This window comes from Colletes gigas, unplaced genomic scaffold, assembly GCF_013123115.1.
Source record: "Colletes gigas isolate AHSC1104 unplaced genomic scaffold, ASM1312311v1 Colletes_gigas_Sc00009, whole genome shotgun sequence".
In the NCBI taxonomy this organism is placed as follows: Eukaryota; Metazoa; Arthropoda; class Insecta; order Hymenoptera; family Colletidae; genus Colletes; species Colletes gigas.
The window spans coordinates 8448369-8459742 of NW_025106638.1; the positions used below are offsets into that span (position 1 = coordinate 8448369).

General features: G+C 47.2%; 1 protein-coding gene across 7 annotated transcripts in view; it reads right to left on the reverse strand.

Moving 5' to 3' along the window:
• LOC122397486 (nuclear factor 1 X-type) overlaps positions 1-11374 on the reverse strand; it is a 78318-nt gene that overhangs the window by 54822 nt on the left and 12122 nt on the right. For all 7 annotated transcript variants that reach the window (XM_043396653.1, XM_043396649.1, XM_043396650.1 and 4 more), the window contains one exon: positions 10343-10498. In XM_043396653.1, coding sequence (XP_043252588.1) covers positions 10343-10498 — 156 coding nt within the window. The remainder of the gene's footprint in view (positions 1-10342; positions 10499-11374) is intronic.

Genomic DNA, 11374 nt, shown 5'->3' on the forward strand with positions numbered 1-11374 from the left:
ATTCTTTTCTCGAAAGTACTTAGGAATTCGGGGGTATGTCTATTGACCAAAAATTATTGCACTTGACCCCTGCAACCGAAAATAATTTTTCCAGAACGATTTGACATTTTTTCTTTTCGTCGAAAAATTTAGGCACCAACCCCCTTTTGATCTTTCTAAAATATTCGTTTTTCATCTTTAATAAATTTGTTTGACGCGCTACGGAAAAGTTGTCTAATGTTTTTTTGTAGGTGCCCATGAGCCCTACTTCAGAAAAATGTTTCATTGAAATATATTCACTATTGTAGGAGTTATGGTCGTTTGAAAATTGGACCACTTTTATGGGGTTTCCCTCAGTTCACGCGACCAAGGAACAACTTTTCCAACACTTTTAGAATTGCTACATATTCTTGACCAAAATACGCGTCGTTTGCATTTCGAAACATTAAAATCGTCCAATCCGTTCAGGAGTTATGACGTTTTAAAGATACGAATGAAATTTCGGGACACCATTTCTGGCTTCGCATTAAATTTACGATAAGGAATTTTTTTCTCGAAAGTGCACAGGATTTCGGGGCTATGTCTCTTGACCAAAAATGATTATAATTGACACCCTCAACTAAAAATAATTTTTTTAGAACGATTTGAAATTTTTTTTTTTCACCAAAAAATTTCTCCACCTACCCCTGTCAATTTTTCTTAAAAATTCGTTTTTGATTTCTAATAAACACACCTTTTAATAAGAAATGTATTGTACAAGAAAAGAAAGATCGGTTCTCGAAGGGGTTGCAAGTCGTATTGGGTCAGCCGTTTTAGTCTTCGCGAGGTCTATGACTATGCAAAGACTAATCGATACTGTCCACGTCCTCTTTACTCGTGGCAATTCGTTCTTCTTAACTTAAACGGGACTGAAATTACTTTCTACGCGCGATACATAGTATTTGAACAATTATATAGACTGTCCCTTGGCACATGGAAGCCGCTCCAGCGACGGATTTTCAAGATACCGAATCTGATGGCTATTGGTCCGATTAAACATCCCATGATGAGCGGTCTTAAATAAAAGACTTAGTTTTCTAAAAATGATCTGTATCATCGAGAAAGAGTACTTAAATTACTTGATTCGAATTGCAACTGCTTATAAGAGAACATACTCTCTCGGTACTTTTCTATAATATAGAGGTTCTTTTTATCTCCCATGTGCTTATCGAATATTTCAGAGTACGCGAGGACCTTCGAAAGAACTTCCGGTCCCCGCCCATCGCAAAAAAAGTCAGTCAAGAGGAGGTAGAAATTAGGAAAAAGCCAGTCCCTCGACGAGGGGATCGCATAAATTAGGAAAGGAAAGAAGCACCGGAAGTCCTCCGCATAAATCGAAACCGCGTCCTTGCGAGCTGTGGAGGACCGAGATTCTGTGGAATCTCTGGACCAGCGACTCGTATCACGTGTACGCTAACCGGAAAAGGTGGAGGTGCAGGGGGTGCGTCGATCGAAAATTTATGGGAAGCCCATAGGTGGTAGCAGGTCTGGTTCCAAAGGGGGATGGGGGGGATGGGCCACATCGGTGGACGCCGATAGCTGGTACACGGAGGAAGAGGCTCGAGCTTGGGATAGACTGGAATATATTTATTAATTTGGCATGGTTCCCGACTGTATAGCTGCTGGCCCCTTACGTTACTACGTTATGACGCGAACAAAGCGACTCCACGATTTCTTTATAGGCAATTCCGGGGTCTGCATAGAGTGTTGTAAATATTACAACCCCTCCTCTCTGCTGCGGCCGTTCGAGTATCACGAATCACCCCCGTTTAACCCATCCTACGTCTATTACCCTCGCCTTTCGGCCTCCGGGCGCTCCTTTCCGCGTCCTTTGAGCCTCGTCTTCGACGCTCCGATGATATCGCGAAAAAGACAGCGTGTCCCATTCTTCAAAAACTAATCTCCGCCGCGAAATTACCGAAAGCTTCGGGTCCTGGATGAAGGATCGCGAGGGCTCGTCGTCAGGACGATTCCAGGATCAGATAGGAGCGGATAAGAAGGGAACCGGCTCGCGAGTTTTCTAATCTGAGAGCTCGTGCTGCGAGATGATAGTAGTCAGGGCGCGGGGGGAGGGAAACATAATTCATTCGGCCGGCGTCGGTCTCCTCGGGGGGTTGCTTCAATCCTCGCGTCGCCCGGCCGCTCTTCTTCAAACACCATTTTATTCTTCCGCGAAATTCTTTTTCGCCGCCGAATGGAGATTCCTCCGACAGATTTATTTAGCGGAGGTCGCTCGTTTCGTTCGCGATATTTCCTCGACTCCCACCCCCGCTCGTTGTCCCCGCGACAATGGCAACGACGGACGACGATTCCGTTTTGCGCTTTAATTTAACGGCGCGTAACACGCTCGCGGTAACGATGTTTTTCGATCGTATTTCAATTTAACGGCGGATAACGGTCGCCCTGACAGTCGGACAATATCTTCCGATTGTATTTCGATTTAATAACGAGCGGAAACCGGGGGACCAGGCGCTTTCTAACTGAATTTTAATTCGATTTTCCGCGATCAATGCGCCACGACTGCGTTTCAACCCTTCCCGATAGTAAATTAAGCATCTCTGCCCCCACGAATGACGCGAAATTTCGACCTAGATACGTGAATACGTATAAAATGAATCCGTACTACTTTTCTACTTTATCGCGTAACTGAGAAAGTTATGTTTCTTGCCTGAGTGGTTACGATATGCTCTAAAACACCTTTCCGTCGTTTCGGAAGCGTCAATACGAAAGCGAATATAGAAAGTGAATATTAATAATAGAAAAAGTGCAACGAGCGCTTTGATCGTAAAAGACACTGATTCGCTGGGAACAACGTGGCCCGAGATATCGATTAAACCCCGTTTAAAAGTTGAACCGCCGGAATTGGGCCAAAGTGGGAGACTCAACGAACCCAATCGACTTATCGAACCACGACGAATTTCGCAGTTCTTTGCCACCCTCGAGTCCTTAATCCAGGCGCGGCGTGTACCCAACAATCAATCCGCCAAATCAGATTGGTAACGTGCACACACTCCAAGAATCCGCCATTCTTCGAACGAGTTCGTCTCGAGCCGAAACGGAGAAACGAAGGAATTCAGTGATACGCTACAACGACCGTTTAAATGCGTTATTCTTTCGATAAAATAAAAATTTATTAAAAAGTAAAAAGACGAATTTAATGTCCCAGCGAAGAGAATTTGCTATGAATAGTTGTAGCTCTGACTGCCGTCGCAAGCTTAAAAAGCTTAGGTCCAGCGATCTAACGTAATCACTAACTGGCCGATAACGCAGCCAACCACAGAGCCACATGGCCGCGAACGAAAACACCGCCATTGGAACCGGAACGTATGTACGTCGAACGATTTTACTCGCGCGTTTTCCACCCGACGTGCAACAAAACGGACTCGATCGCGCGTAAGACTTTTTCCGGCAGTCGTCTCCCACCCCCCGCCCAACCCCGCCTCCCGTCGCCGGAAGCGTGAAACTCTGAAAATAAACGATATTCCCGAAAGACGAAGCCCCTTTCAGGAACCCGTATCGTTCAGACGCGAAATAATCTGCTTCCGCGTGCTCCCTCCCCCTCCTCCTCTTTGCTCGCGCGTTTTATTGCCGGCAGGCATATCGCATATGTCTCGACGAGAACCCTTTCGCGCGTTCCGCGTTCCGCTTTCGTATCGTGCGAATATTCCGAAGGAAGAGTGCTCCGGAGATGCCGGAAACAATGGCAATAAAATTTTCGGAACGGCCTCTGCTCGCTCCGGGCCATCGCCTATCCTCCCGCACCCTCCCTCCGATCCCCCTCCGCAGCTTTATGGCCACGAATCCGCGCGCATATCGCAACTTCCGCTCCACGACCGTTCGCCGGAAAATCGGCCCCTGGCTCCGAGAAAGGATTTATCATTCCGCACGCTCGATCGCCGTCCTCTTGGCTTATTTATTTATTTGCTCCGACGCGAACGTCCCTGGTACGCCGTTGCTCGATTAGTGGTGTATACGAGTATTTTGTTTATGATAAAAATAATTCTATTTTCTAATTTTATAGAAAACAGTACTACTTTTATGGAAATAACACCGAGAGATCGGGTGTTCCAGCATGGATGGGAAACGCGCAAGCCATTTGAAAAAACTTTGTTTAAATATTATTGGAATACATACTAGGAACTGTACTACCATCCGATCAATTCCGATGATCGATACCAGTGGAAAAATGTCTGCGGGCTCCTCGAAACGGGCCATCGCGTCCGTTTATGCATCGATTCGCAGCGGGCCGGCGATAAATCGGCCTCGTTAAACCCGCCGCCCTCGAAAACCCACCCCCGTCGAGGGTAATCTATGAAAAAATCCGGTCGAAGAACAGCGTAGTCCGGGCCGGGCGCGTCGATAATTAATAATCCGAAAGCCGAAACATAATCCAACATTAACAACCGCCCCCCCGAAAACATCGTTTTGCGCCCCGACCCTTGTCCGACCGCCCCGTTCCAGCCACCCTTCCGCCGAGCCAGCGTAAACTGGAATACACCTCCTCCTCGTGACGAGGAGGTGCGAGGTGCATCGTGATGCGATAGCCCGCTTGAGCTCGTTAGATGAATGGGGCCGACACACATACCGAACACAACACCGAACTAACCAACCGGAGGGGTAGGGGCGCGCCAAGTGGGAGCGAGAAAGGAACAGAATGGTGGATGGAGGGAGGGGCAATAGTGGAAAACGAGAGCGAGGGAGAAAGAGAGACAGCGCGAAACAGCGACACAGGAACAAAGGGTGAGGGTTTATAGGCGGGTTGGGTGGAGTATAGGACAGAACACGAGGATGGTTGGGGGTTGGTGGTCGGGCCGAAGGGCAGACGGAGGGGTGCAGCAGCAGCAGCACCAGCAGCAGCAGCAGCAGCAGCGGCAGCAGCAGCAGAGGACGGGCTGCTAGTTTGCATAAATTTAGGAAATACAGGGTGGAAAATCGATATCCGCATAGAGATTATAGATGGTGGTTGGTAGGCGCCGCGTAGCCGCAGCCTCCGTCGCGACGGCGTATGCGCTACATGTCTACGCTCTCTGCCGACTACCAACCCTTCGCCCTCCTCTTCCACCCTCTCACTCTCTCTCTCTCCGTCCACCGGCCATGCCCCGATCCCAACCCTTCCTCCGTGCCCGAAAAGCTTGTGTGTACTCGTGTAGTCGGATACTTCTTGCGGGTGTTGGTGGGTGCACTCGTTTTCTCTCTCTCTACCTAGCGTGCACTTTGCACCCCCTCCGCGGCCCGTGGCCGTCTGCCGCCCTCTTCTCGCGTGATAGCGCTCGTACACGTTCTCCGCGTCCTACAATGTCTCTCTGTCCCTCTCACTCTCCCTCTTCACGGATGTTTCCGTCTTTTCCTCCTCCCTCCCTCCCTCCCCCCGTTCCGCTGGTTGTCCCGTTGCTCACCCTCTGGCCCTCCCTGAGTGTCTGTCTCTGTTTCTCGGACTCCGTGTGTGCCGGAGGTTTTGTCTCCTCGTCCCCGTTCGCCGTCTCCGTCTCGTTCGGAACCGGGTTCCGTCTTTCCACCCGGGATCCTCTTCACTCGCCACCCCGCGCGCTCTGCCGTGCAACGGAATTGAAGTAGTCGATATCGTCCTGCGGCCTGTCTCGAAATTAAGAGAAAACGACGGACTCGGACCCCTGCTACCCCCAACTCACCCCCTACCCCGTCCCCCTCCTCCATTCGCCGCCGACCAAAGAATTTTTCTTGCTTCCTTTCTCTCTCGACCTTCCCACACCCCTCACCTTCCGGCAATTTCTACCCCACCATCCCTTCTCCCTAGTGGTTGGTCCTTTTTTTCACCCCCCGATACCAGCCTACCGTCGAGAGCGGCATCGTGTCGGGAGGACGAGACCGCGTGTTCCTCTCCGTGGATTTTTACACGCTTCCTCTTCGTCCTGGCCCACGATGCTCCGGATCGAGAAATTTAGTCACATTTTTCTAGAACTTCCACGTCCAAAAAGTGAACGATAAATTGAAAGAAAAATATGGTGGCTCTTAGAAACCCTTCCTATATAATCTTTCTTGAGTTAAATTAATGTTTCTTAGCCAGTATCGGGAATCCTTAATTGCTCGGATATTAAGTACCAGACAAAATGGAAACGAGGGTAATTTATATTAGACCCAAGAGGATCGTGTATCCTTTCAATGTTAACCCCCTCCGCGGGGGTTGACCGGTGTTTTCGACGAGGACCGATTATTATCGGTCGTCTCGGTGCCGTTCAGATACGTAAACACCGGGGGTGAGTTTTCCACGAGGGCGGTTCCGACGATAATTCGTTTGCAATCGATGCGATCGGTCCGGGTTCGGAGTAATGGAAAACGAGCAGCCCGGAATCTGTTTTTCCCCGAGAAATAGAGATTATGCAACGGAACGTACGGCTCGCTTTTATCGGAAGATCGTTGCGTGGACGTTTGTCCAAATATCCGAGTTTTTCCCAGCCTTTTTCCTTTTGTATCGATCGCGAACAACGCACCGAGGGAAAACTGACCAACTTTCTATCAGAATCGTCCATTGGATGCAAAAAAAACTTGCCCAAACTGATTTGGTTCTTCGTTTTTGATTTGTTTTTACAAACAAGATGCTTTTCGCGTTACTAATCCCGATCGTATCGTTTGAATAGAGGAACAACTACCAAGAGAAGGAGGAAGATAGACGGTCGATGAATATGCAGAGGTCGAGAAAGTGACCGAGAGCGTCGCCATTCAAACGATCGCGATCTCCGATGCACGAGGTCCGCTCGAATCGCTCCGCTTTCAAAGATCGCGATCAGAAAAGAGGCCTGTCGTCGACGACCGGCTCTCGAAACGTCCATTCCAATTTTCCAGGGACGGACGCCGCATGTCAACGAGCCGCGTTCCGTTTTTTTTCCTTTTTTTTTTTCTCTAAACACGGCGTAAAAGTGTATCGTTTTTTCCGGCTCTTTCTGGAAAGCATCCGCGCGTACGTGGACGGCGTGTCCAACGACGAGAAAGTGGACAACTAGGCTCGAAACTGCTCGTGTCGACGCACATTGGGACATTTTGAAACGGCCTCGATGGAAACGGTGTAAAGTACGAAAGACCGACCTTCTACCGGAACAATTATCTTTTAGTTCAGCCGTCAATTTGACAAGAATTGGATGTCATATTTAAAATCACAGAATCCAGGAATATTATTTTTTGTTTATCAACATGAAAGATTCAAATAAATCCGTAAATCTAGTGTTACGTTTAAATAGTATTTTTCGTTTGGAAACTGGAAGAGCGGAATTCATAGATGTTACTCGATTCGTTGTGACTTTGATCGAGCCGACGTTACGCGCGGGAGATGTTAATGAAATTTATTAAAAAATAGCGTCGTCGATTAGGTTTGCAAATGGAATTGTCGATTATGGCTAGCGGCCTGAGCTCCTCGCTCGCAATTTCATAAAGCCCGTTCTATGATGGCAGAGGGCTCGGCCGACCCTGCAGGGCTTCCTGCGACGCAGATTAAATGCAGTTCATGTAAAATTCAACGTGACCCGTACACGGCACCGTGGATACTTTCGTTTTCAAAAAGTTCCATTAGCCCCGGGGAATATTTTCGGTTCGGTCGAACGCTCTATTCCAGCGTATCGAGCGAAAAATCGTCGTTGGAACCTCTTGAATAATTTTTTCGAAGTCAAACGAGAACATCCATTAAACCACGAAATTCACCATCGTGCTGTCCAATATAAACTTTCGGGTACCAGAACATCTTTGGCCAAAATGCCTCTTCGAGGGTTGATTTCTTTATTTAATTTACCGGGCGAAGAAGTAAATCAACGATCCGTTATTGTAGGAACCGATTCGTGACAAAAGGCAAGAATTTAAGAAAGAAAATCGCAGAGAAGTCGAGGCAGGAACGTTTTCCCTCGATTTGCAACCCTTTCAGGGCGGCAGCCGGAGGAACCCGGAGACCGAGGGAGGAAAAAACTATCGCCAACGGCCGACGATTTTCTCTAAACACCGCGATATATCGATCCTGGAAGGAATCCTTTCACGGGCACATCGGAGTCCATCCGCGTCTGTCGGTCGGTCCGTCCTTTCGTCCGTTAAATACCGCAGCATCGCGAAATTAAAATATTGATCGAACGGCGTCGCGATGGAGAATACGAATTGCGGTGGATAGAAGAGAAACCCCCGGACGTTTCCGGCGGACGGACGAACCTAGAGGGGCGACGATAGGGGCAGGGAAAATGGAGAAGGAAAAAGATTGCGGTCCGGCCGAAAATTCGAATGTCAATGACTCGTCGAACCGAGCCGCGCCAAGTTACCTCGATATCGAAAGTTCGTCGACTTTTATTCGCTTTGTTTTAAATCCAACAACCTATGGGGAAGAGTCTGCGACCGGAGGCTACGAAACTGTTTCCAGCAACCCCCGATCGTACGATTTTTAATGATATTCCACCCTTGGACTTTCGTTGTCGGGATATCCACCAATCTCTGATTCACTTTATTTTAAAAAATTATTTTTGCGAAACACAATACGATCAGTTCCAAAACAGTTTGATCCATGAGCCCAAGAAACAAAAATTAGAACTGTGCTTTGTCCATTAGACAACTAAACTAAACAATTCAAACGAAGAGAGAGGGAAAAGGTTGATCGCGTCCGATTAATAACGAGACCCAGATTCCACCGGACGAATTAATCGCGAGTACGCGGTTTCATTCGATTAAAGCGTAAATCGATTAACGCTAAGACCAGAAACCGCGGTCTCGAGGACGCCCGGGTAAGTTTTTGCGACAGTTTTAATCGCGAGGATAAGTCTCCGCCGGGTTTCGGGGAAAAGTTACTCGCGGCTAAAGTTTCGATTACACTCGACTGACTGTTTTCTTAGTTCGCCGCGACTTCCGGAGATCCTTCGAGGACCACCGCTTCCTCTTACCGGCGACACTTTATTAAAAGGCCGCGATCGTTCGTTGTTCTTGCTTCCTCCTCGAAATTACGATAAAAGCTCGGAATTCTATCCACGGAACGCTGAATTCCTTGTTTGCGTCGATGAGGAATCCCGGGATGTCCCCGTTCGACCGATTTATAATACTTTTCAAAGCGTAAAAAGGCATTTGAGAAAATTGAATTTAAGGGTTTGGTCCCATAAAGATTATTGTAGGACTATACTTTACGAAATTGCAGCGGTTCATAAATCGTGTCCTATTTTCCAGTTCTATTAGAGAAGTTGTAACCTTTGAGATAAAAAGTAATAATTCCATTTGGAAGATTGGTCCTTTCCTACCGAGGAAGACGAATGATTATCGATCGACAAATATATGCGATATTAATAACACGAGGACAAACGGAAACGAACTGGCCTTTGCCGTATGCTCGAAACGTCGACGGATAAATCTTCGGGTTCTGAATTGCTCTTCCAAGCTAAAAGGAGTTTGACTTTATTCCCGTCGCGATATTGGCTGAAATTTTCGAAAAATTCCTTTGTGGGATGTCGGGCATTTTGCCTGGTTTGTCGATTGTTGAAATTTTAGACAACTCGATTAATTTCCTACGGTTCGTACGGATCGTTCTATTAATAAGCGGGCCGATGGCGATCGTTATAGGACGATTGAGAACTACTGGCTTTAGGTTGAGCGATAGTGCGCGTCACGAGGACGCTTCGCGCCAGAAATAGGCTCAAACCTCATTATTTTTATTCTTAACCATGAAATTAGCGAGCACACCTCCGACCGTTAGACTTTCGTGCAGCCGTCTGACATTTGTTTCGCTGGCTAACGAACGCCTGCCTGCCTCGAACTTTTATCGGAGAACTATCGCGACTCGAACCCCGTTATGGCTGTTCGCCTTCTTTTAAACGATCGAGCCCTGACGTACGAGTCTTTCTTTCCACGACAGGTCCTTTTAAATTTAGAAACGAACCGCTCGCTACACCTAACGACTCCGGCGATCGTTAAACGAACACCGTTCCGACGCCATTTTCGATGCCACCGACGGAAAACCTACACCGATGTTCGACTAAAATAATTAAAACGTAGCCAGAAGGGAATGAAATGTCTTGGTCCGATATTCTGACCTCTCTTTTACCGAAATGCGATTTAAAAACTAAACTATAATACTTAATAATAATAATTACTAAATGCTACGAATTTCTACGGTTCCTATCGTTATTTGTCTCGTTTTCTCGACAAGACTATTAACACTGGTTCTCGTAGATAATTTATCTACATTTTCATGGTGACAAAGTGACCCGAAATATATAATGAAGAAACGAAAACTGTAGAATATATTGCAAGTCTTGTTTTCGAGAGAAAAGTCATCGAAAGTCCGATGTAGCGTCGATATTTAAAAAACAGGGATACGTTTATTGTTAAAATGACTCACCTGGAGTTCCTCCTTGCACTGGCGTTCCTCTTCGAGACTCATCCGCTTCTCGTGCTTCTTGTAGTAACGCCTCTTGGCAGCTTGTAGGTTGAACCACGTGTACGAGAAAGACTTCACGAATGGTAGGAGGGCCTCAATGAATGGATGGAACTCATCCTGCGAGCAAACGATAACAAACTGATTAGCAACGCGTTTCCCGGAACGCTTTCGACCACCACCCTCCCCCCCGGAACGAGATTCGACTACCCCACGCCTCTTCCCTTTGCACGATGTTTACTTCGTTCGCTCCCGAACACGAGAGAACGCAAGAAACGATTTTGCCTCTCAAAACACAATAGAAATAGAAATATTCTTCGATACGATGCTTGTTATTTTGTAATGTGTTTAATGTCAATTATGATTATTAAAATTTGTCACATAGGTTCGACGGTCACTGGTGACCACCGTCGATTCTCTCGTTCTCGAGGGGTGATTTATTTCTTACATCTACTTTCATGCATCGATTGCGTATTAGTTTCATGCAAGCCACTTCGTTTTACCATGCAAAGGAGAAGCTTTCGTTTAACTGTGGAAATCGATCGAAAGAAGCATGCAATTATCGTACACGTATTTAAAGGATATAAAGGATTTAACTTCTCTAAAGTTGCGACTGTTTGGTTTGGCAAAATCAAAAATTCACTTAGATACTAATAAATTATGAAGCGAAGATCGAATTTCCAAAAGTAAAACCCTGGCTCTGAAAGGGCTGTTGCGAACCACCTGTCTGCCCTCTCCGACTCTGGACAACGCAGAAGACCACGAGGACCGAGACGAAAATAAACCGAAACCAATACAACGAACCGAGTCGCACTTTCGACGCGTCGGAATCTCGTTTGGACGTCGAACGATTTCCCCGGGGCGAACCGGAAGAGAAAGGGTCGCGGACGTCGGAAGGAAGCTCGTCCAGGCTCTCTCTTATCGCAGCTTTCGAGTCTCTTCCGGGGCCGAAACGTCGATGAATCCCCCCCTTTCCGGTCGCAGGACGAGAGTAAA